Source organism: Corylus avellana, chromosome 8, assembly GCF_965113065.1.
Source record: "Corylus avellana chromosome 8, dhCorAvel1.hap1.2, whole genome shotgun sequence".
Lineage (NCBI taxonomy): Eukaryota > Viridiplantae > Streptophyta > Magnoliopsida > Fagales > Betulaceae > Corylus > Corylus avellana.
This window is the reverse complement of record NC_142497.1, coordinates 21,269,642-21,294,699: the sequence shown is the minus strand read 5'-3', so window position 1 is coordinate 21,294,699 and position 25,058 is coordinate 21,269,642. Positions and strand designations below refer to the sequence as shown.

Here is a 25,058-nt window from a genome sequence, read left to right as displayed (position 1 = left end):
ATGGGGAAATGAGAAGAAAGAAAAATAAGAATTAGGTGGATTGGTCGGCAAAGATGGGGGAAAAAATAGTAAAAAGTAATAATAAAATAAAAGAGAAAGATAAGGTGATTATGAGCAAGTATTGTAGGTTAACTCGCATTTTAAAATAATTTGTCTATTGTCCTCATTTAATCAATCACCAACTATTATAATCATACTCCAAATTCTATTAATCGGTCATCAATTATCATATCTCTTAAATCACCCAATAAATATAATCAGATATAATCTCAAATCAATATTATATGATCTAATAAATTTCTCAAGAATAAATACCATTACTTAATCATCATCAAATAAATATATCTAAAATAAGACTTTTAAAATCTAGGGCGCTACAGGTTATCATAAAATAATAACAATAATAATAATAAATAAATAATTGGAAAATCTTAGCTAACAACAAGACGAAAACAAGATTTCTCAACCAGTCTGGTTCTACCCTTTTTTTTTTAATGAAGACCTAAGTTTTATTTTAAATTGGGTCATAATTTTTTTTTTTTCCAATTCAATCTATAAAATTTCTATAAATCTGTGAGAAAAGTAGGATGACTATCTTTATTAATGTATTTTTGGAGGTGTTTTTGTTTGTTTTGTTTTTTTTTTTAAAAGTGTTTTATTGTGAGGTACAGGTCAAAACTGTTTTTGTGTTTTTATAAGTGTTTTGTGTGTGAGTTGTTTGTTAATGTTTTTGATTTGAAAAGAAAACAAAAGACAAAACAAAAATTTAACAAACAAAGCCACATGCTTCTCACATGCTTTATTAAAAAAAAGTATATACTTTCCATATGTTCAAGGTACAAAGACAATTTTATAATTTGAGTTGAAATTTTTTTCTCCAATCTAATTTGAAAAAAAAAAAAAAACTCTATTCAAAAATTAAATAGTTAATATTAAGTGAATGACAAAATTTTTTTCCAAACTGGTATGGAGGAAATATCCTCAAACTCATGTAAAATAGTGCCAAGCGTCTATAAACATTTAAAAGACACATTAAATTTAGTCTAAATTAGTAAAATTACTATTAATGATGTTAAAAATTTAATGTGCCTTTTAAATGTTTATAGATACTTGACACTATTTTACATGAGTTTGAAGATATTTCCTCCAAGCCGGTTTGAAGGAAATTTATGTTCGTAGGTGAATGAAAGATGTATCCTCCTATTGCGGCCAATTTTTAATGCTTTTCATATGCTCAATGTACCCAAGACAATTTTATAAATTGGGTTCTCCTATCCAAAAAATCCAAATGGAAGGAAAACTTTATTCAAAAATTAAATAGTTCATATTTAGTGAATAAAAGATTTGTTCTCCTATTATACATTCTATTAACTTGATATATGTTCAAAGTAATTTTAAATTATTTTTAAAAATACATGTGAGAATTACATGTTTTATTAAAAATATATACTACATATAAATTTTAGACAAATATCAATTAAATAGACTATATTAAGAATTTTTTTCTCACCCAATCTAAAGAAAAGTTTTATCCTTCCATAGAATATAATGATTGAAAATATTTAAAAAATTATTTCATATTAGAATATAAAATCTATGGAAAATAATTATTAAATTTTTCGATAATTGGAAATTCTATATACAAATTCCGTATATACTTTCTCTTGGAGCTCACTCACAGTCACGGGAAAATGTCTTTGAGCTCAGATTCGCTCTGGACGCTCGCGCTTTAAATTGAATGCGACCACGTGTCCCCCGACTTTCTCTAAACAAAAAGCGCCAAAAAAGAAAAGAAATTAGTAATCAGACACCTGATCCCAAAACCAAGCGTCACTCCCACTCCCACGGCCACGCCCACGCTCCCGCACGCACACCGTCAACACTCGCTGTTTGGCTCCATTCCCATGTGATCGTCAGCTCCTCACGTTCACGTTCACTCCAATCAAATCCTTTCTTCCTTCTTCCATCTTCCGATATTTTCCTCTTCTCCTCCGAATACTCCAAAACCAAAAGCTCTCTCTCTTTGTCCACTCTCCCGTTAATACCACGCATATTCTCTCATTTTTTGACTCCACCATAGAAATCAATCAAAATATCTTTCTCTGATTTTCTCTGTTAAATATCTCTCCCTCCTTGTGCTTCATCTTTGGACTCTTTCGCAATAGTAGGAAAGCTCAGTTCAGTGTATTTATATTCCTTTTCGTGGTTACAAACAGAGGCCTTGTTTTGCAGATTGTTATGGCGGCTATCAGAGAAGCTAATGGTTCCGCTGGTTCTGCCATTTCTGCTAAAGTGCCTGCGGTGGCGCAGCCGCTGGCCGAGGAGCCAGCGGCGATTGCGTCGAATATCAATTACCACGCGCAGTTCAGCCCTCATTTCTCGCCTTTCAAGTTCGAGCCCGAGCAAGCCTACTACGCGACAGCGGAGAGCGTTCGCGATCGTCTCGTGCAAGTACGATTTCTGAGCCTGTTTGATGTTTGTGATTGAATTGTTAGATTTAGGCAGTTTTCAGATAATTTATTGCTTAATTTAGTTTTAGTATCATGCTGATTTCGCTAGTTTTATCCGTATTTGGAGCTTTATAGATGTAATGTACTACAGTTCTTGTGATAGTTTTTGGGACTTCTTGTTCTAGTGGAGGTGCTAACTATATTTTGTGTTAATTTTTCGTCTCGGATTTGATTCGTGCTTGTTTCGCTTAGACTGATATAGACTATAGATGCTTGATTCGATAGATGATAGCAATCGGACTCGTTTTCGGATATTTAGACATGCGTCCGTGTTTTTTTTTTTTTTTTTAAAGTTCAGTTCGTAATGGTTTCACTATGGCAGTATGTCAGATATTTCAATCGAATTGGCACCGTGTGTTAGCAATTTGCAATTACGCAAAAAGTTCTCCTTGGAGAAGCTTGGAGAAATTTTTGGCCTATGCGGCACATAAGTTTTTAAAGGCAAGAGGTGCTATTTGTATGTTCATTGCATGCTTTTGAGTAGGGGATGGTCTTGTATTGTTATGAGAATAATCTCAAAGAAAGAAACAGGGGAAGTAGAAATAAAGGAAGTGTTCATATGGTTTTGAATTCATACAATGGTTATGCCCAATGTCAGCAGTTAAGTATTAGGTTATTTGTATTTAGTTATTCATAAAAGCTGGACTACTGGTGTTACTGTTAATTATTGATAATTTTTTTTTTTTTTTTGCAGCAATGGAATGAGACCTACGTTCATTTTCACAAAGTCGATCCCAAACAAACATACTACTTGTCAATGGAGTATCTTCAAGGACGAGCTTTGACTAATGCAATTGGGAACTTGAAAATTCAAGATGCATATGGTGATGCTTTGAAAAAGTTGGGGCATAAACTCGAGGAAATAACAGAGGAGGTAATCCTCCATTTTCTATAGTAAATAAGCCTTCATTGACAAAAAAACATGTAGGCTTTTTTTTTTAATGGAGTCTTTTTCCATGTAATCTGTTCGACATAATGGGGGATTAGAATGGGTTTCTCCTAGCCACACACACAGATTTGTAGGCGTGAGCCATCAATAATCATAGTGCCTTGTTCCATTTATAGTGGGGGTCCAAAACAGAAATCTGATTCCACTATTTCATCCTGTCATTCTTCTTGATAATAACTTATCTGTTTACTAAATTGGATTTTAGTTCGTTTCTAACAGATCTAGTGACTTTTATTCAGTTTTAACATGCAGTATGTTTATGGTCATTAGAAATGAACTTTTGTAGGAGAAAGATGCAGCTCTAGGAAATGGCGGTCTGGGAAGGCTGGCTTCATGTTTCCTAGACTCAATGGCAACATTGAATTTGCCTGCATGGGGGTATGGTTTGAGGTACAAATATGGGCTGTTCAAGCAGCGATTTGCCAAGGAGGGCCAAGAAGAAATTGCTGAGGATTGGCTTGAGGTTTCGTTTCACCTGAAAACTCTGCTAAGTATTGTGAGTTCATGGAATGCTATTAACACTTTTGTAAAAAATTTGCAGAAGTTTAGTCCTTGGGAAATTGTTAGGCATGACATCGTATATCCTGTCAGATTCTTTGGCCATGTTGAGGTTAATCCTAATGAATCGTAAGTGTCAATTGAAGATTTAATTCTTGTTTGTATATTTCAGTCCAAGAATGGCTTCTTCTTTTTTTATGACCAACAGGTCCTAAATAGTTGAAGATTGCTTTCTTATTATAAATTCATATGCAACTTGATTGCTCTCTAAAACTAAATAAGTTCACTTGATGATGCTTCTGTGTATTGCAGCCGAAAATGGGTTGGTGGAGAGGTTGTGCAAGCTCTGGCTTATGATGTACCAATTCCAGGATACAATACTAAGAATACTATTAGTCTTCGTCTCTGGGAAGCAAAAGCTTGTGCTGAGGATTTCAACTTATTCCAATTTAATGATGGACAATACGAATCTGCTGCACAACTTCATTCTCGAGCTCAACAGGTTGGTTATCAGTTACTATAGTTATGTAAAATAAAGTTACCCAGCCAAATCAAGATGAAGAGATAGTTGCACAAACATACTATAGTAATGAGAATAGTTTATTAATGATTTTCATTTTACTGAAAAGAGTGGTCTGGCAAGCATTTGTGGACCTACCCCTTGTATCAAAGAACAGGCACTATTCAGTTTGTAAAAAACAAATTTCATACTATGCTAAGCCTTTACCTTTCTCCTTTGGCTAAAAATGTTGGTTTTCTATTAGTTAAATCTATGCTTATGACTGGATCTCAAATTAATTAATATTCTGGTTAAATTTACACTTAACAATTATGTATGTCCACATGCTCATGCTTCTTAACGTTCTACGGAAATAGATTGGTATTAAATTCTGCTTTTGCAGATTTGCGCTGTTCTATATCCTGGGGATGCCACAGAAAATGGAAAGCTCTTACGGCTGAAGCAACAATTCTTTCTCTGCAGTGCATCGCTTCAGGTTCTCTAATTCCTTCTTTATTTCATTCTCTGTTCTTGTCTGTATGACTTCTCTCATTTCTATTGTGCTGAAATGGTACCAAAATGCTTGCATTTTATAAGACACTTATCCCAGTAATGTGAACTGGAAGTAAGAAAAAGCCATTTATCCAGGGGAGAGATTCAAACTCATAGTATGTTGGTTATAGTGCACAAGGATGCATAGGGCAACCTCTCTTAAATATAAAAACCAAGAAAGGTCATCACACTGGCATTATGCTCGCAGGGGATTCTACTAGGATGATGTGAGGTTGTAATACATTATGGATACCTTAAGTTGAGCCTTAACACTTGGTTTACTGTTGGCAAGGACACCCTGTAAATTGGAATTATTACAAGTTAATTGCCCTTGCATTCACTGATTAGAAAGCCATGTACAGTTGTTTGTCTAGTATGCGGTTCTTACAATATCCGGCTCTAATCTTGGGACCAATTACAGGACATCATATTCAGATTTAAGGAGAGGAGAGTAGAGAAGGGATCAAGGCAATGGTCTGAGTTTCCTAGCAAGGTTGCAGTACAACTGAATGATACTCATCCTACGCTTGCAATTCCAGAGCTGATGCGATTACTATTGGATGATGAAGGACTTGGATGGGATGAAGCTTGGGATGTCACAACAAGGTGCTTGTGCTTTATGTTTTTTAGAATGTTTTTCACTGAGGTTGTTGCAGCACACCCTTCTTTCTTTTGTGGTCTTTCATCATGTTTGCATTGCACTTTTGTTAATAAGCTCAAATTCAGATATTAATGATTGAACCAGGACTATTGCCTACACCAATCACACAGTCCTTCCTGAAGCACTTGAGAAATGGTCACAAGCTCTGATGTGGAAGCTTCTTCCTCGCCATATGGAGATCATAGCAGAAATTGACAAGAGAGTATATTGCTTACCAATTATTCACCCCCTCTTTTCTTTTGTCTCTTATGTATTTGTATTTTGAGTATGGAACCGTAAATATCTCGCAGTTCGTAGCAATGATTCAAAAGACACAAACTGACCTTGAAAGTAAGCTTCCCAGCATGCGCATTTTGGATGATAACCCCCAAAAGCCAGTTGTGCGGATGGCAAATTTATGCGTTGTTTCTGCACATACGGTAAGAGGTGCATTCTTTGGAAATCTATAAATATTATGTCTCATGTAGCTCACTCGATGTAGTCTTTACCTGTCTATAGATTTATTGTTTGTCAGAATTATTTAAATATCTGGCCTTAGTGTCATCCATGAATTGATGGTACTGCGAAATGCTACAATTCCTTTGCTCTGAGTTTGTCCAAATAAGTCTTATTATTAGGGGTGGAACTACTAAGCCCCTCCCAAACCTCAAAATGTACTCTAATTTTTTTATACCCCAACAATTTTTTTTTTTTTTTTTTTTTTTTTTTTTTTTTTTTTTTTTTTTTTAATTTTTGCCACCGCACCTAAAATCCTAATTCCACCCTTGCTTATTATTATCATGTTGGAGATACCTTTTATTGGTGTGTCCCCCCCGCCCCCCGTCCCAAATCCTGTCCTCTTGTATTGATCTGAATTCTTTCTTTGAAATTTTAGTAACTCATTGTTGGCTATCTCTTTATAGGTAAACGGTGTTGCCCAGTTACATAGTGATATCTTGAAGTCCGAGTTATTTGCAGACTATGTTTCTATATGGCCATCAAAGTTCCAAAATAAAACCAATGGCATTACTCCTCGCCGATGGCTCCGATTTTGTAGTCCTGAACTCAGTAACATTATAACCAAATGGTTAAAATCAGAACAGTGGGTTACCAACCTCGACCTACTCGCAGGTCTGCGAAAGGTATGTATTAGAAATAATATTTAATATATTTAGAATATTTTTCTTTTTCTCCATTGTAAAACAGCTTCCTGTAGTGTACAAAGTTTGTATTCATTACTGACACTTTCTCCTATAGTTTGCCGACAATGCAGGCTTCCAAGCTGAATGGGCCTCTGCCAAGATGGCTAATAAGCACCGTTTGGCACAGTACATAGAACGAGTGACAGGGGTGGACATTGACCCAAATAGCCTATTTGACATACAAGTCAAGCGCATCCACGAATATAAGAGACAGCTGCTGAATATTCTGGGGGCAATTTATAGGTACAAGAAGTTAAAGGTATAAAAGACATCCTATGCGTACATAGAATTTAAATATCATCCTTGATTTAGCATAATTCTTGTACTATCTTTGAGAACTTTCTTGAAAATGGATTATTATAGGAGATGAGCCCTGAAGAGCGGAAGAATACAACGTCACGCACCATCATGTTTGGTGGAAAGGCATTTGCAACATATACAAATGCTAAAAGAATAGTCAAGCTGGTGAATGATGTTGGTGCTGTTGTCAACAGTGATCCCGAGGTCAATAGCTACTTGAAGGTAATTTGATTCGAATTGACTTTCCATATGAAGTTATTGCCGACAAGGATGGTTCATAATATATGGGATTATGAGCCACTATTGTACATCAGGGTCTCAGACGGATTACTACCTATTATCATTAACTTGTACAAAGCTAGAATTATCCGTGAAAAATAACGTTTGATCTTTCTGTTGAATGGCCATGCATGCGTTTTCTTTTCTCTTTTGTGTGTGTATTAGATTTGTTGTGAACCTGCTGAAAGTTAGGTTTATGATGCTTCTTCATTATACATAGTCAAGCAGCTGGTCATTGATATCAATGCAAGGCACAGTTTCTGGTTCAATGTGTTTGACTTCATGGTGCATTTAGAAAGTGATGAAGGAGAGAATCTTTAGGATATGAATAACTGTAGTACCTTTGTGATGTTCCTCAGGCTAGTGTCTTCTGGGCTTTTAACCATAGAATTTACAACCCTTGATATTCTTTCTTTCATTTTTCGTTTTCGTTTTCGTTTTTATATTTTCTTTTAAAAAATTAGCATATCCTTCTCTCTGGATTTCAGAATTCGCCATAATTTGATTGCTATGGGATAGCAACAGCTCATTCCTATAAAGCCATATTAGACATTTTGAGACAAATATCTTTGTTTATAGTTTTTGCATGCTATCTATCCCTTAATTGAGTATTATAAGTCTTCCTTATTACGCTGTGTGAGTTGTACATGTGCATACATATTATAGACTTACTCACACATGCTATCAAGGTTTATTATAGACTTAACTGCTTGTTACTCGCAAAATTTCAGGTAGTTTTTGTTCCAAATTACAATGTATCTGTAGCAGAGATACTTATTCCAGGAAGTGAGCTGTCACAGCATATTAGCACTGCAGGCATGGAAGCGAGTGGCACAAGCAACATGAAATTTGCACTCAATGGTTGCCTCATTATAGGTACTCTGGATGGGGCCAATGTAGAAATCAGGGAGGAGATTCAGGAAGAGAATTTTTTCCTCTTTGGTGCAACAGCAGATGAAGTGCCTAGGCTGCGCAAGAAAAGAGAGAATGGACTGGTACGAAGTTGCAATTTCTTAATATTTGGTAAAAAAATTCTTTTTTATATCTTAAAAGATGTAAATGGTACAAAAGCTCCTCATTCCTATGGATCCTTGTACGCATCTTGTCCTATCAGGAAAATTGCATTGGCACTGCCTAGATTGAATGGCTGAAAAACATGCCAAAGCCTAATTGATATAGATTAAAGCTAGGGCCTACTATAGTTTAGTAAAGCCAAAACTATGACAGGATGAGTTCCATAAACATACAATTACCTCAAGAATTGCTAGTGGCATGGTTTCAAATCAAGTTATCTAATGCATTAAATATTTAAATCTACACAAGGACCTTCCTTAAAGCCACTTCTGATTCAAAAGTAGTTCTTCTGTTCCTCATATATTATTGGTTTTTTTTTTTTTTTTTTTTTTTTTTTTTTCTCTCATCATATGTTTTCCTACTGTTTTTCTTCCTGTTTGTATTTGAGTATATTGGCTTACCAGTGAGCTACCAATTATTTCCTCTTCTGAGATTGGCCCTTCTTGTGAATGACACAGTTCAAACCAGACCCTCGGTTTGAGGAGGCCAAGCAGTTTATTAGAAGCGGGGTGTTTGGAAGTTATGACTACAACCCACTCCTCGAGTCTCTAGAGGGAAACTCTGGTTATGGTCGTGGTGATTATTTTCTTGTCGGCCAAGACTTCCCAAGCTACATGGATGCTCAGGCAAAAGTAGATGAAGCTTACAAGTAAGATATCAGCACCCCTAAATTTTAACGTCACCCTACAAGCTACGTAGACTGAAACTTCTTGTTAACATGTATGTAAGCTACTAGTAAAAAAAGCTTAAGCTTGCTAGTCGGACGCCTCCTTCACCAGCCTAAATAAGTTGATCTCTTCCTTAAAATGAAACTACAACCCTTGTCTGGGTTGTTAAGCTAGCAAGCTATCATTCGTAGCTTAGATTAAATATGTGAACTTGATCCAATGTGCTGAACAGCTCAAGCTAGGCTAGTTGGACAGCCTCCTCACCAGCCTACTGAAGCCAATTAAGCTCAAGAGTTGAGCATGAGCCTAGCCAATAATGCAAGCCCGGCCTGGTAGGGCGTGCAATTTGTGGTCATTCAAACTGGACAAGGATCCTCTCCATTTCACTTGAAATGGAAAGGAGCCATTTCATGGTTAGGATTTAATATTATTGCATCTAATGGTGTACATGATGCCGTTATATGCAACAAACCTTGACTATGAAATAAAAAGATAGAAATGCACCTACCTTAGACACCCAATTGAAGACTTTGCACTATTATTAAAATATTGGTGGACAAGGAAATCATGAGATATAATATATATAACTTGAGCTTCTAATTTTCCTTTTCATTTAATTATTGCAGGGATAGGAAAAGGTGGCTAAAGATGTCTATTCTGAGCACTGCTGGGAGTGGGAAATTCAGCAGCGACCGGACAATTGCTCAGTATGCCAAAGAAATCTGGAGAATTGGGGAATGCCGTGTACCATAATTGCCTCAAAGGTCCCGCTGGCTCCAGTCTTCATATAATACAATGCTGCATAAGATAAGAAGCACAAAATGGAGGGCGAAAAAATAAAATAAGAAGAATAAAAGAGGAAGGCAAGATCCACATGTACCAACGGTAGATTAAATTCATCACATTTTGTTTTGCTTAAAACATTATAATTTGCTAAGAAATAAGTTGAGGGTTAGGAATTTTATTTTTGAATAATGTGCCTTATCCTTTGTTGTATATGCACGATATCCTTCATCATAATAATTTGGTTTTTCCTAAGAGGGGTGAAAAAATGTATGGAGAGGAGGAAAGGCTTTGTTTAGATTGTTTTGTTTTTTGTTACGACCATATATATATATTTATAGATGTTTGTAACAACAATGAAATGACAGTGCCTTATAAAGATTTATATGCAATGATAAATTTTGTAAGGTTTTATCCTTCAATAAAGAATTTCTCATATGAGAGAGAGACCAAAGTTGAAAATTGATAAATTGAATCCTTTTTCTTTTCATAAAAAATAACCGTTGCATTTTGGATACTACATGCAAAATGTAATTTTCCGTGCAAGTAGATGTGAATCATTTGCTTTTTTAAAAATAAATAAATAAATTTTTAGACTATAGTTTTTTGATCTATTTGAACAAGCTTGAATCTGTAAATGATGTGTGTTAATGTGAATTTCATCAACCTTGATCAGAGCTGCTCTATTAATGGTTTACCACATTGACTAGTATCAATAAAACCCTTTTGACCAGTCATCAAAATCTCTAATATGTGTTTGTTGTGCGAAAGGTGTTGAAGCTCTCACACAATCATTCAATCAGAACAAATGTGATATAGTATTTAAAAGAAAAATAAAACAAAAGGTGACGGTGATTGCGGGGCAAGTTGATTTAAAGCAATAAAAGTTCCGGTTGCCAAGTAGCCAAGCAGTTTAGTATTTTATTATGGTTTTCTCATAGCCAATTCATTCAATAATATATTTTACCCTATTTGAAGTATGATTAATTTGGCGTTTTAGCCTCTAAAATTCAGAAAGTGACAATCACAAACTATCAAATCATGATAAGTTTGTCACTTCATTAAGCTTCTGTTTTTTTTTTTTTTTTTTTTTGGACCGAATGGAAGTCATGTACCATTTTCTGCCAAACTACCCATAGAGATTAAGGTACTTCAGCCACCCCATTTGGTGAGATTGGGGGTGTAAAAACACCTTTTCTCCTTGTGGACCATAAAGGTGGTACTTTCGGCAACAAAAAGGCAAACCCACCGCCCTCAATTTTTCTCTTTTATTTTTTTATTAACACATTAACTCAGAATTTAGCAGCTAAAAAGTCACATGCAACTGGAAGTTTTGACTTGTCATGGTTCGATAGTTTGTAGGGTTAAATGTCACTTTGTGAACTTTACATACTATAACACAAAAGTGATCATGATTCGATGAGTGAAGCGTATTTTCGCCTTCATTAGATCTCCACTTGCGTCTTCGTTTCTAACCCTGAAAGTGTCATCATACCAGAGCAATCACAATGCCAACCCGCATCAGTTACGACAACAACAAAAACAAAAACAGCATCATACATTCACACACAAGACAAGATACTTAAAGCCAACTATTATTACAACAAGACGTAAATACTCGATGAGAAAGACAAGCCATAAACTCCCAAATATACAGTCAGTTGTTTGTCCACAACAATATCTCAAGACCAGAACCCTAACTAGCTAAATAGGCAGATAGCTTCTCACTCTTTATACGAGCTAGAACAACTAACAGACCTTGAAGCTGATCTAGAACTTGGAGTCGCACTAGGACTCCTAGAGTAGCTTCTAGAGTATTCACGCCTTGATCGAGTGCGCCCCGAGCTCCTAAGTCTAGGGGAAATGCTACGAGAATAACTCCTCCTGGAACTCCTCAGTCTAGGCGAAATGCTGCGAGAGTAGCTCCTCCTCGAGCTCCTCCTCGGCCTGGGTGAGACACTGCGTGAGTAGCTCCTCCTTGACTTCCTCCTTGGCCTAGGTGACATGCTTCGGGAGAGAGAACGGTACCGATGCCTCCTACTGTAACGGTCATCAGGTGAGTAATACCTGGTATCATAATGAGAGTAGGACCGATCCCGGCGGCTGACAGGTGACCTGCTATAAGGAGAGCGAGACCGAGAGTCGGACCGGCGCCGGCTGTAGTAAAAAGAGTATGACCTCCGCCGGTCATAATAAGGGGAGTATGACCTCCTACGGCTATAATAGGGAGAATATGACCTACTCCTACTCCGTTCTGATGAATAACGTGGCGAGCGACTGCGGCCCCTTCGATAAGGAGAGTAGCTGGGAGATCGCCGAGAAGAGTAGCTAGGAGATCGCCGAGGAGAATAGCTTGAAGATCGATGGCGCACTATATGCAGAAAAAAGTAACAGAAGAAAATAAGACACAAAAAGACAATACATCCAAGACAAACAGAGCCATCAAGAAATTAATTTGGAGTATAAAAACATTCTTACCGTGAACTGTTTTCAATCCAAGGTACCTTCCTGGAGTAGGAGTTCGCCCTCTCCGCCTCCTGGCCTGTAACAAATGCAAATCAAGCATGAGATCGTGAAATTATAAGTCAACTCAAGAGATGAGGGCCACAGCTAGATCGAATCTTATATAAGGGAAAAAGAAGGGAGAGAGAGAGATCAACAACACAATAATAAGAAACTGAAACGTCACTAAATATTTAATTGCTAGAAAAAGGAGAGAAATGCAGGGCATACAACCCCATGTCTGATACTTGATGTATTTGATTTGTTTGTTTAGTTGTAGTTTGAGTTTGGTGAAGAGCTGCTACACACAGCTAACCTGCTGCCACAAAAACTTCAAGTGGAAAGAAGCAAACAACTTTCAAACTCAAAACTAGTAGCAAACTATCTGATATTTTGATACAATGTTGAAAGGAGCGCAGCGGCCAGTAACTAATAAAGCAGCCAGTAGTCCACAAACAAAGTTAAATGTCAGAACTTTTACCTTCTCCACCATTATGACACGGCCTTCAAGAACAGAATGGTTCAAATACTTAATGCAGCGATCAGCCTCCTCAACAGTTCCCATCGTAACAAACCCAAAGCCACGGGATTCTCTGGTCCAGGGATCAACGACAAGATGAACTTCCGCCACCTATAAAAGAAAGATCCCAATAGATTATGCACAACATTCTAAACCCCAATAAAGAAAGTGACTCAGAATAATAAATTCAAAGCTGACTGACATTTCGAAGCCAAGATCATTCAATGGCAATAAATTTAGCAGGGAAAGATGAAGTGCATACCTTTCCCTCACTTGCAAAATGCTTCTCAAGTTCTCTCTTTGTGACCCGAGGTGACAATCCTGTCACATACAGATTGTTACCAGGATTTTCCACCGAAGGGCTCCTGCAGCCAGATCAAAAAGGAAATGAAACAAGAACCATAAGATAAAACAGAAGAAACACTGCGATCCAAAACCAAAGACAATGGAAATTTTATGCCACTACCTTGACCGGCTCCTTGATCTTGACCTCGACATAGACCTCGACAGAGACCTCGAGACAGACCTGTGCCGCCTGTATGGAGAAGGAGATCGAGAATACCTGAAACATTTTCAACATGTAAGGACATAGTGATGAGAAACATCAACATTAATACAACCACATTGATAAAGCCATCATCACCCATTCTCAGGAGCTCCATTTGAATTGCAGAGAGCCAACAAGAGAGAGGGGAAGAGAGAGAGAGAGAGAGAGCTGAGAGATTCACACTCTATGCTGGCTTGTGGAGAGCACACGGCTCCCTGGTTGTACTAGGGATTCTTTTGTTCAGATGTCTATTTGCAATTTCCATTGCAAAAGAGGAAGCCCCCAAGTTGGGAACAGTCATTGGTATTGAACTTGGCACAACTTATTCTTGTGTTGGTGTCTACAAGAACGAGCATGTTGAAATCATAGCCAACAAACAAGGAAACTGTATCACCCCATCATGGGTTGCATTCACTGAATGCGAGAGACTGATCAGTGAGGGCTGCAAAGAACTAGGCAGCTGTCAACCTTAAGAGGACCATCTTTGTCGTCAAAAGGCTTATTGGAAGAAAGTTTGAAGACAAGGAGGTTCAGCGGTACATGGAGCTTGTTCCATGCAAGAATGTGAATAAGGATGGAAAGCCTTACATTCAAGTGAAGATTAAGGATGGTGAGACCAAGGTTTTCAGCCCTGAGGAGATCAATGCTATGGTTCTAACTAAGAAGAAGGAAACAGCAAAAGCATTCTTTGGGAAGAAAATCAAGGATGCCATTGTCACCATTCCTGCATATACTTCAATGATGCCCAGAGGCAGGCTATCAAGGATGCAGGTATTATTGCCGGACTGAATGTTGCCAGAATTGTTCACGAACCAACCACAGCCACCATCACATATGGTTTGGATAAGGATGGTGAGAAGAACATTCTTGTTTTTGACCTAGGTGGTGGGACATTTGATGTCAGTATCTTCACAATCGATAATGGTGTTTTTGAGGTCCTTGCCGCTAAAAGCGACACTCATCAGGGAGGTGAGAATTTTGATCAGAAAATTATGGAATACTTCGTCAAATTGATAAAGAAAAAGCATGGAAAGGACTTCAGCAAGGACGATAGAGCTCTTGGGAAGCTGAGGTAAGTTGAGTGTGCCAAGAGAGCTCTTAGCAGCCAGCACCAAGTCCGTGTGGAGATTGAATCACTTTTTGTTGGTGTTGACTTTTCTGAACCACTGACCCACACTTAGTTCGAGGAGCTGATCAATGTTTTGTTCAGATCCGGAAGACCATGTGACCCGTAAAGGCTATGGAGGATGCTGGATTGGAGAAGAACCAGATTGATGAGATTATTCGTGTCGGTGGAAGTACCAGGATTCCAAAGGTTCAACAGCTTCTTAAGGACTACTTTGATGAGAAGAAACCAAAAAAGGTGTGAACCCAGATGAAGCAGTTGCTTATGGAACTGCAGTACAAGGAAGCATCTTGAGTGTAGATGGTGAAGAAACCAAAGATATCCTTCTCCTGGATGTGGCTCCACCAACCCTTGGAATTGAAACTGTGGGTGGAGTGATGACCAAGTTGATCCCAAGAAACACTGTTATCCCAACAAAGAAATCTCAGGTTTTCACTACTCACCAGGATCAGCATACAACCGTGTTCATTCAGGTCTTTGAAGGTGAGAGGAGTCTCACAAAGGATTGCAGGATGCTTGGGAAATTTGATCTTACTGGAATTCCACCAGCTCCAAGAGGAACCCCTCAAATTGAAGTCACATTTGAAGTTGATGCAAATTGGCATCCTAAATGATAAAGCAGAAGACATGGCACTGATAAATTAGAGAAGATCACCATCACTGACGACAAGGGTTTCCTGAGCCAGGAGGAGATTGACCGTATGGTTCGTGAAGGAGAAGAGTTTGCAGAGGAACACGAGAAGGTGAAGGAAAGAATTGATGCTCGCAACAATCTTGATACCTGTGAGAAGGACAAGATTGGGTCCGCTGTGAAGGACACCCTTGAATGGCTCGACGACAACCAGAACACCAAGAAAGAGGACTACAAAGAGAAGCTGAAAGAGGTGGCAGACAACTTCAATTGCATCATGTACTGGTGAGAAACCAGGAACTTGAAACGAGGATGAGAATATAGGCTTTATGCAATGAGACTATACTGTATTTATTCTCATGGTGGAAGTTATAGAGAACATACTTTCAGATGGTTTGTTATTACTTGTATTTGTTTCGTTTTTGTTAAAACAACTCTTTTTTCAAAAATAAAAAATAAAACCAGCATCGCATCTCAGAAAAACAAAACGTACCTTGACCTTCTGGAGTACGACATCTGTAACGGCATCAAACAGAAACAGAGATCAGTACTCAGAAGACAAATAACACAAAAATGCAGCCAAAGAATATTAAAAAGCAATCACAAACATATACATCCATAAGCGAAGCAGATAACCCTCCTAAATATCAAATTTCCAGGAAAGATTTGTCCAAGAAAGCCTTTTCCATGAAAACTACAAAAAAAGGATTATTTTTCTTATCAGAGCACTCTAAGTTACAACAAATTTATCTCTTTTCATTTCCGCGAAAACATTTTCAGTTCCTATATTTCTTAACACCATCACAATTCTAACAAAAGAAGGCTTCAAATATTTATTGAAAAAAAAAAAAAAATCGCAGAGCAACCTTTCCATCTCAAACCACAAAAATATCAAATCGATTAGATGAAATGATTTTCTATTATCTCAAATGATTTTCTCTGCTTAGAAAATCGAAAACAATCCACAAGAACGAATAATCAATGAACTTTCTCCAAAGAGTTCTATTCTTAATTACGTAATTATCAAGATCAACGTATAAAAATAAAATCATATTGACAAAAATCCATACAAAACTAAATCTTATTATTCTCGCGGGAAAATTTTTAGATAGAAAGAATCAGAGATCAGTCTAGTAAAAAAAAAAAAGGCAAGCAAAAAGAAGTGAAGAATCATCCGTATCTAATATAAAAAATCAACAATTATTTCACAAGCAAAAAGAAGTGAAGAATCATCCGAATCTAATATAAAAAATCAACAATTATTTCACAACCAAAAAGAAGTGAAGAATCATCCGAATCTAATATAAAAAATCAGCAATTATTTCGCTTAGTCAATCTCTATGAGACACAGCATAATTTGACCGTATATACAAAATCAACAATTATTCTCTTCAAGAAAGAAAAAAAGAACCTAAATTACCTATAGTGAAAGCCTAATTAGATCAAAATTTTCAAAAATTCAGAACTGAGAGAAAAAACAAGGTCCTACACATCAATATCTACAGCAAGCCTTGACGATCGAGAGCTCACCATAGCAATCGATGGCACAGAAACTCGTGAATCTCAGAGACTACTTCACCCTCTCGATCACACAGTATGGAATGGTTTGGGAATAAAAAAAATAGCGATGAATAGGGGAAAGTTTATATGGCAATGGTCCTACGAGAAGCTTCTGGAGAAGCGGACGCCAAACTCAATTCAATTCCGGTTTAACGGTTTGTGGGGACTCCCCACCCGGTTCGGCTTTCTGCAGTTCGTGAGCGGATCAACAAACGCGCGCCACGTCTCGGTACGGAGGAGTTTCCAGTCAAATGCATAGGAATTGTGAGTGTGAAATGACGGAATTGGGCCATGGTCGTTATACGTGGGTCATTGCCAGTGGCTGAGTTGTGTGGCCTATCAAATCGGAAAAGAAAAACAAGGTGCAATTTTTTTTTTTCGGTGGATAAATAAGGGATATTGTCAGCCACATAACGTGAGTAACTGATTCCTCTCCCGTTTCATACGTGAGGGCTTCAAATTAGTATCACACGTGGTGAGATACGAGTGGTGCGTGTAGCAATTTGTGGAAATGTTTGGTTTTTTGGAAAGGCCCCTCCTTTGAAAATTACGTGTACAAATTATACACATCAAGATCCATCAATTATTTAAAATTGAAAAATCTCATGTTGCAATACTGTGCTTCTTTGTTTTAAATTTAATGATTTATAAAATATTAGTTATTTTTGTATATTCGAGGTATTAAATTTTAATTTGAAATTGACTTTTATTTTACCAAGGTTTAAATGATTTTATAAACAATTAAATTTAAATAACATGAGATTCTTAAATATTGAGTAATCGAAAGAGATTTCAATCCAAATTATACAATGTTATATATTCGGTCAACAAATGCAATTATCAGTCCAGAAATGCTACTCTTTCCAATTCCGGTCCATTTATTGTGCTTATTTCTAAGATATTGATGTGATTTTTTTTTTTTAGTGACATAAAAAATGTCTTAAAATATATCATATCTTTTTTAAATAGGTGATGTGAATGTGAATGGTGGCATTGCTCTTTTGATTATGCCTTTGACTTATATAATTTTTTTTCACTTTTTTAACCTTGTTATAATTCCAAACTGGACTGAAGTTGTCTAAATTGAGTTAGGAAAAATTTATTGAATTCAATCTATTAGATTGAGTTGAGTTGTGTCCAAAATATATGTAAAAATCACTTATATTTTAGACACGTTAATTTAATTTTTTTCCAACGCAATTGAAAGCACTGTCCTTCCAATAATAATGGACATTTATTATCATGTTCTTTCAAAAAGGATGAAGGAGAAAACTCTTTACTATTTTCAGAATGAAGATCAAAATCTTGTAGGGGATGCCATCATAACATATTGTAAGTTAGAAGAGAACAGACGAAACTAGAAACACAAAATTGTATTTAAAAAAAAAAAATCTAAACTTTCTTTAGGATCATGATCATGATCACCATGAAATCCTAAAGACAGAAAAGCCCAAAAAGTAGCCCATAGTTATAATGCGCAAATTCTTTGATATAGAATACAACTCTTGAATACCGGAATCACCCATATGCAGAAGCAAAGAAATTCTTTGTATCCAGGATGCCAGCCGGTTAGAGTCCATGAGAACTGCAATACATATGACCAAAAGCTAAAAACAGATAATACAAGAAAAGAAGTTTTACTGCTGCGACGACCCTGGTGTTGAGGACCCTGATGGTCCAGATTCAGGAGGTGTAGACCCTGCTGGTCTAGACCCCGGCTGTGCAGACCCTGCTGGTGTAGACCCAGAGTGAGCTGTGGATCCTGGTGGTGCAGACCCAGGGTAAGTAGCAGATGGTGCTGAATGCTGATAATGCTGGTTCGTTGGTGGAGGCTGTGGAGGGTGCATTGCTGAATGATACTGTGGAGGGTACTGCTGATAAGGCATTGGCGGCATATATCCATATGGAGGAGGATACAACTGATGATGATACTGCCCCGGTGGTGGCGGCATACCTTGAAAGGCATAACGCTGGCCTTGTTGCTGCTTCTCTGGACCGGATTTGTTTTCACCTGACCCTGAGGGCCCATTAGAAGCCCCCTCATGGGATGGAATAAGGGCACCCATTCTTTGAGGATCCATTGACGGATAATAGGCTCTCTCCTGCTGAGGTGGAGGTGGAATATTGAAGTAATGCATCGGTTGGTTTTGATCCTGCGGCTGTATTTGGCTCTGCTGCTGGGATATAATTGCCCGAGGCAACATCCCACTATGAGCCACTGCTGCCTGCTGCCTTGCTTCATCTGAGCCTTCTGAATCTGGTTTTGGTGCTTGAGGTCTACCCCACATCAGCTTCAGCCTCAGGCCCTTTATGACCAGTTTGTTAGAGAGCTCTTCCGCAGCCTTCTCTGCACCCTCTCTTGTTGTGTAGGTTACAAAAGCACAAGCTCGTAGGGGCACCATCCTTATGGATTCAATTTCACCATGAGCATAGAAGTTATCCCTCAGGTCCTGTTCAGTGACCCTTTCATTAAGCCCACCAACGTAGAGGGTCTTAATGCTCTCATCATCAGGAGGCTCCAAAGAAGGCATCTCTCCTGCCTTGTTGAGTAGCTTCATTGCAACCGGATCGTTCACTCTGCAATTTATAAAAGATCAGACCAATGATAAATGCAAAAAACTTGTAAGGTTTATGCTCACGTAACAGCGGTATATATCTGTGTAAGCGCGCATGTGCACTCATTTGTGCAAAGCATGAAAGTGATTTGTTGCCAGCTTTTTGACATTAGGCACAGCAGGGAATACATTAGAAAACTAAAAAACTATTGGGTACAAAGAAGGTTGATATGACATTCAAAATTTACAAAAACCAAATGCAGCTGACAAATGGCTAACCGTACAAAAACAATGCCCTGGGAGGGTGGGGTGGTTTGGGTAAAGACTTATTTAGCTCTCTAGTTCACAACTAAGCAACTAACTACCTTTACCACACCCAATGAACTTCATCTTGAAATCAACCAAAGATGTCCAAAAGGCCATGGAAATAGTAATAACCTCTTTCCACCCCTGAATAGGAAGCGATCAAATCAAGTAAGACCAGGCTCTTTCATCCTAACTTACAAAAGGTAGTATTTCGTAAGCAAATAAACTCCTAGCCTTTGGCAGGAAAGACAAACCGCAAACAATTAATTAATTATTAACTAGAACTCATGTAAAAAATAATGATAATGACAAACTAATGCAAGTGTCTTAGTTACCCAAATGAACACAAAAATGAGCATGAAACATTGATCCCCGTTACATTTAAGAGAAGCTTTGCATTCACACCCACAACATTTTAGAGTCAAACCATATAGGCAAGAGAGAGAGAGAGAGAGAGAGAGAGAGCGAGATCAGCTTATATATGCCTAATTGTACTCAAAAAGAAAGAAATTATCAATCACTGGACATACCCGTAGTAACGATCTTTAATATTCTGCTGTGACAATTCCCCAGTTATGGGCATCTCATGTCTGTAAGGGCACTCGGCACCTCTTGTGCATTCTCCCCTAATGTAGAAACTGCAGACATGCGCTCTGTTTCTTTTGTAATACGGTGTTGTTCTCTGAAGCTTCAGAATGGTATCATTTGCGCGAGCTTTTCCAAATGACGATTCATAATCTATACCAGCCCTAGCCTGCATGAAGTATAAGTAATGACTTGATAAGCACAAAAGAACAACAAAAAACAGAAAAGATGACCGCTACTATCTATGCCAAAATTAGGAATGCAAATAAAAATGCAAAACTAAACCATCTATATGCAGTGAACGCTAATTATCGGTCAGTACCCTCCCTGCCTATATCAATTTTTTTCCACTTTCTAGTACAGTTGATATTGATCTACATCCAACTTACCAAACACTAATTATCGGTCAGTACCCTCCCTACCTATATCAATTTTTTTCCACTTTCTAGTACAGATGATATTAATCTACATCCAACTTACCAAAGCTCTTGCGAGAGAGAGAGAGAGAGAGAGAGAGAGAGAGAGGGCTTATACCTTGTTTAGGACTTCTGTCAAAAGAAATGAAAAAAGCTAAGGTTTTATACAACGGCATGTGCTAAACCCTAAAATACTGCAAAGTCCCTCGTGAGCAGAATTCAGTGACTATAACATGTTCCAGGACAATATTTTACTTATAACTGCTGAAGAGGAAATAAATAGAACAAGTGAGCAGAATTCTGTGACCAAAGAGCTCTAAGAAGAAAACCCGAAGGAGATTTACCAAAATCAGAGCATCAATGGAATACACTTGGTAGTTATTCTAGTATGGTTACTAAGACACAAAAGAAGAACCAGGTCATGGAGGGAGATGACAGACATGGATAGATGATTAACAGAGTCAGTACCATGTGCGAAGTGCTGGACCAGGCTTATCAAAAAGAAAAAAGTGCTGGACCAGGAGAAGGTCAATGAAATCATGGGAGCTACTTGACACACAGAAAATGACTATCAATAGAATCAAGGAATAAATTGAAGACTAGACAAAGGAGATCAATGGTACACATAATCTTTTATCTAACATTTTCTTTCATGGATTATGTGCAAGACCCAAGCAACCATGTAGAACCACAAAACTAAGACACAAACACTTCAAAAATGGAAACTACATAAGAAATGATTTGGAGAAGCTCCAAGGAGCACGAATTGTGCCAAGTTCTGAAAAAATTTGCTCTGATTTCATCATTCAACAATGAGACTTGCTGAACATGCATAATGCAAATACAAATGCATTACATTTCAATGCAAAATAAAATTAGATATTCATCAACATACTCTTTCAGGCATAAAGCTGCAAATGAAAATCACAATAATAGACACAAAAACAGAAACATATCAATTGTTGTTTTGCATCTACATGTTACAGCAAAGTCACTATGCCACTCTGTAGTTTCATTATTTTTGACAATGTGCTATGTATTAAAAGTAATCTTGAGATATGAAAAAGCATACCCTGCGGTCGTGCTCCTCAGCAAAATACTCTCTATTCACATCACTCTTGGGAATGGCATCATTGGAATTGATGGACAGTGCAGTGTCTCGAACCTGAACTGGCAAACCATATTCGAGATCCAGAAGGCAAACTTGGCAAACATTTTTCAACTTACTGCATGTCTGGCAAATCTCGGTTTTTTTAAATCTCGCATCACGACCAGGCCTCCACCTAAAAACTGTAAATGGCCGTGTACAAATCTTGCACTCCTTATCAAAGTCGGCTTTCGTCTGTATCCAAATATGCACGTACCAATACTTAACAATAGTTGAAATTGGCTATTTCTGACTTATCAAAAGAAATTGGCTATTTCTGATAAAACATTCCAAATCTGAAACCACTATTATGAAATTTATATATATTAATAAACCAATCTGAAACCACTATTAATAAACCAATCTTATTAAAAGCGTAAGGCGCCTGAAATTTATATATGCACCACTACTAGAAAATTAAAATTTATATTACTATATTTTCCACACAACTCTTTCACAATCAGCCATCCTATATTGCATTTAAGAATCTCAACAACATAAAAAAAAATGTAGGCATTAGTGATATACAGTTATCAACCAGTTCTACAATAGATTTAAAACAAGTATATGGGAAGAGGTGATTCATGTATGAACTTGAACAAATTGCTAAAGCCCTCTTACATGATTCATAAAAGGACCAAATAACTACTACCGATCACTGAGAAATTCCTTGAGCCCATCATTGTCCTTTTAAGGGCCTAATAATGAATGTATAATAAAACAGTATCAAATTTGAATGAGGTTACGACACACTTTCCAGACCATCTAACATTGAGAATAAACAAACAATCTTCTTTTCACCCCTCCATAAGCACATGGAGAGACACCACTACTAATACACCGTAGCACTCAAAAAAATTCACATACAAACCCAGTCCACCCCTATCTCAGGTCCAAAAAAAAACCCACGATCTCTTTGTGACCCATCGTTTGTCTCTTTACCACATCAACTTCTCACAAATTAGGGTATCCCTTTTTGCCTTAACCTCTTTTATTTATTCATTTATAAGCGGTATCCCTTTTTGCCTTGCTAGTCTCGCCATCTATATTATTAGCCTACAGGAATTCTACAGCATCCGGACAATCCTCAGACACTCCTCGAATAAAAACAAAAACATAGAAAGGGACTCGCATGATTGAATAAAAATTTGCACTCTAACAAATCCAGGGCAGAAAACGAACTCTCATTATTGAATAAAAAACCCAAACAACAACAAATCAAACAATGAAGCTTACTGATTTAGGCATCGCATGAGCTATTTAACCACAAATTCTAAGCACAAATTTATAAAAAATTTATATAACAAACCAAAACTTAGGGTTCCTAAATGATAACAAAGAACTTAAAACTCTAAATGGAAAATATGCAGGTCAATTCAAACAAATAAAACCCTATGGACCGCTAAATGAGATTAGAAGATGATCGTACCATGCGAACGTAGGGGTTGTCACCGAGGCAAGACTCGCAGATGATGGGAAAATCGGAGCGCTCCCAGCCATCGGCCTCAAGATCCCTAAGTAACCTATGCGCCATGCTCGCCTTTGGCTCTGGTTTGCCGTCGGTCAAATAGGGCTTCGCCGACTAGGATTTCGTCACTGAGCTCGGTCTTCAGAGCGTCGAAGCTGCGAACCTTACGGGGCTCCGCAAGAGAGGATGGTTGTGGAGTCGGTTATCCAATTAACATTATTTATTTATTTTCTTCTTCTTCTTCTTTGTTTCGTGCTTTTACTGCCAACGGGCGGGTTACCCGACTCGGTTAAACGGGAATAAATAAACCCGGTGTGAGAAATACTGAAATACAATGAACAAATAATTATGAATTAACATGAAATAAAATTGGTATGATTATTTTTCTTTTTTAACTTCGTTGTTTAAGATAAAAAATTGATGAAAATTACAAACAAAACAAAAAACGTGAATTGAAAGTAAGTATTTTAAATGTTTATAAATTATTCTGGCAAGGAAGGCTCTTATTGAATTTTTTTTAGAGAAAAAAATATAAAACCAGTATCTTAAGATTCATTGCTCGTAACTCATTTTTACTAGGCCTGTACAAGTAGTTGCAATTAGTAATTATTGGCTCTAATCTCTAATCACAACTGCCTAAAATTGTTATTAGATTTTAATAACTGGCATTAACTGCTACTGCATTGTTTGAGTAATTGGCGGTTATTAAAATCAATAACCGACGGCTCATAATTGCTTTTTATATATGGATTTTTTGGTTTATTGATCGTGGTTTGAACCTTTTTGTTGAGCTTATTTTAAATAATTTTGTTCATATATATATATATATATATATATGTATATATTGGTATGCGATTAGTGGTTATAGTCACTCTGTTTATACACCCTTATTATTTACAATTAGCTTGGTATAAAAATTGGTCAAAACTTCTTTACATTGAGTAAAAAAGGCAAATAAGTATCTAAATTGAGCTTTTGTCGATCTATTAATGTGTCATGTCAAATTCAATTAGATAATAACACGTGTTACATAAAAGATAAAAAATAAAACTTGAGAAAATAGTTGACTTACCCTTCATGGGCAAATGAGAGTGGCTTGAGGCTAAGAAAGATGCTCTTTCAGCGTATATTTAGAGCATTCCTATTAAGCTCTTTAAATTTGTTATTTCTTTAAAAATTTGCAAAAAAAAAAAAAAAAACTTACAAAAGTAATCATTTAACAAGCTCTTTACTTTATTTGAAAACTTTAATCAATAAGGCTCTCAAAAGTCCCAAAGAGGTAGCTTAATCGGCTGAGACCACACTTTATGAAGTGGAGGTCACTAGTTCGAATCCCCCTCCCCCTCTCTTGTGCGGACATGTAAAAAAAAAAAAAAAAAAAAAAAAAAAAAGGCTCTCAAAATACTAAGTACCAAAAAGTGAAAGTTATTTAATTTTTAATCTTATATATTCATTTCCCTTCTCTCTCATCTACCAAGAACAAAAAAAAAAAATTCAAATTTAACTTTTATTTGAAGAGCTCAATATGAATGCTCTTATAGGTTGTTTTGGCACCTTTTTGGTTAAGCCGCTCCTAATTCTCGAATGGTCAAAAATCACGTCAGCACTAATCAGATAACATGTGTGATGTGTCAACAACAACAACAACAATAATACCTACGAACGTTAATGTCTTAAGTAACTTCTCGTCAATTACTTAAAAAAAAAAAAAAAAAGCACTAAGTAAATAGGCTACTCATTA

At 37.0% G+C, this 25,058-nt stretch overlaps 4 protein-coding genes across 5 annotated transcripts; 1 reads left to right on the top strand and 3 right to left on the bottom strand.

Moving 5' to 3' along the window:
- The first annotated feature begins 1,948 nt into the window (after positions 1-1,948).
- On the top strand, positions 1,949-10,252 carry PHS2 (alpha-glucan phosphorylase 2). The gene is made up of 15 exons (XM_059573702.2): positions 1,949-2,451; positions 3,205-3,384; positions 3,746-3,922; positions 4,001-4,086; positions 4,270-4,459; positions 4,860-4,952; positions 5,430-5,614; positions 5,754-5,871; positions 5,960-6,088; positions 6,572-6,790; positions 6,906-7,109; positions 7,214-7,372; positions 8,161-8,424; positions 8,962-9,152; positions 9,798-10,252. The coding sequence occupies exons 1-15, from the start codon at positions 2,239-2,241 to the stop codon at positions 9,922-9,924; spliced, it is 2,535 nt and encodes an 844-aa protein (XP_059429685.1). The 5' UTR covers positions 1,949-2,238; the 3' UTR covers positions 9,925-10,252.
- A 1,241-nt stretch (positions 10,253-11,493) lies between these two features.
- LOC148584269 (uncharacterized) lies at positions 11,494-12,711 on the bottom strand (the record flags this gene model as incomplete). The annotated part of the gene is made up of 3 exons (XM_088518829.1): positions 11,494-12,325; positions 12,433-12,496; positions 12,688-12,711. Coding segments are annotated over 3 exons (735 nt in total), but the record flags the coding sequence as incomplete, so codon positions are not given.
- Positions 12,517-16,917, bottom strand: SR45A (RNA-binding (RRM/RBD/RNP motifs) family protein). 2 transcript variants are annotated; one of them, XM_088519103.1, is made up of 6 exons: positions 16,811-16,917; positions 15,774-15,796; positions 13,443-13,538; positions 13,239-13,341; positions 12,938-13,087; positions 12,517-12,772 (listed from the first exon to the last, which is right to left on the bottom strand). In XM_088519103.1, exons 1-6 carry the CDS (start codon positions 16,811-16,813, stop codon positions 12,758-12,760), a joined length of 390 nt encoding a protein of 129 aa, XP_088375229.1. In that variant the 5' UTR covers positions 16,814-16,917; the 3' UTR covers positions 12,517-12,757. The 2 variants fall into 2 exon arrangements, with proteins under 2 accessions (XP_088375229.1, XP_088375228.1); XM_088519102.1 differs by having other exon boundaries at positions 12,517-12,787; positions 16,811-16,916.
- Positions 16,918-18,305: 1,388 nt separating this feature from the next.
- Positions 18,306-23,540, bottom strand: LOC132163691 (zinc finger CCCH domain-containing protein 49). The gene is made up of 4 exons (XM_059574058.2): positions 23,279-23,540; positions 21,775-22,044; positions 20,232-20,455; positions 18,306-19,417 (listed from the first exon to the last, which is right to left on the bottom strand). Exons 1-4 carry the CDS (start codon positions 23,381-23,383, stop codon positions 18,478-18,480), a joined length of 1,539 nt encoding a protein of 512 aa, XP_059430041.1. The 5' UTR covers positions 23,384-23,540; the 3' UTR covers positions 18,306-18,477.
- Between the last annotated feature and the right edge of the window lie 1,518 nt (positions 23,541-25,058).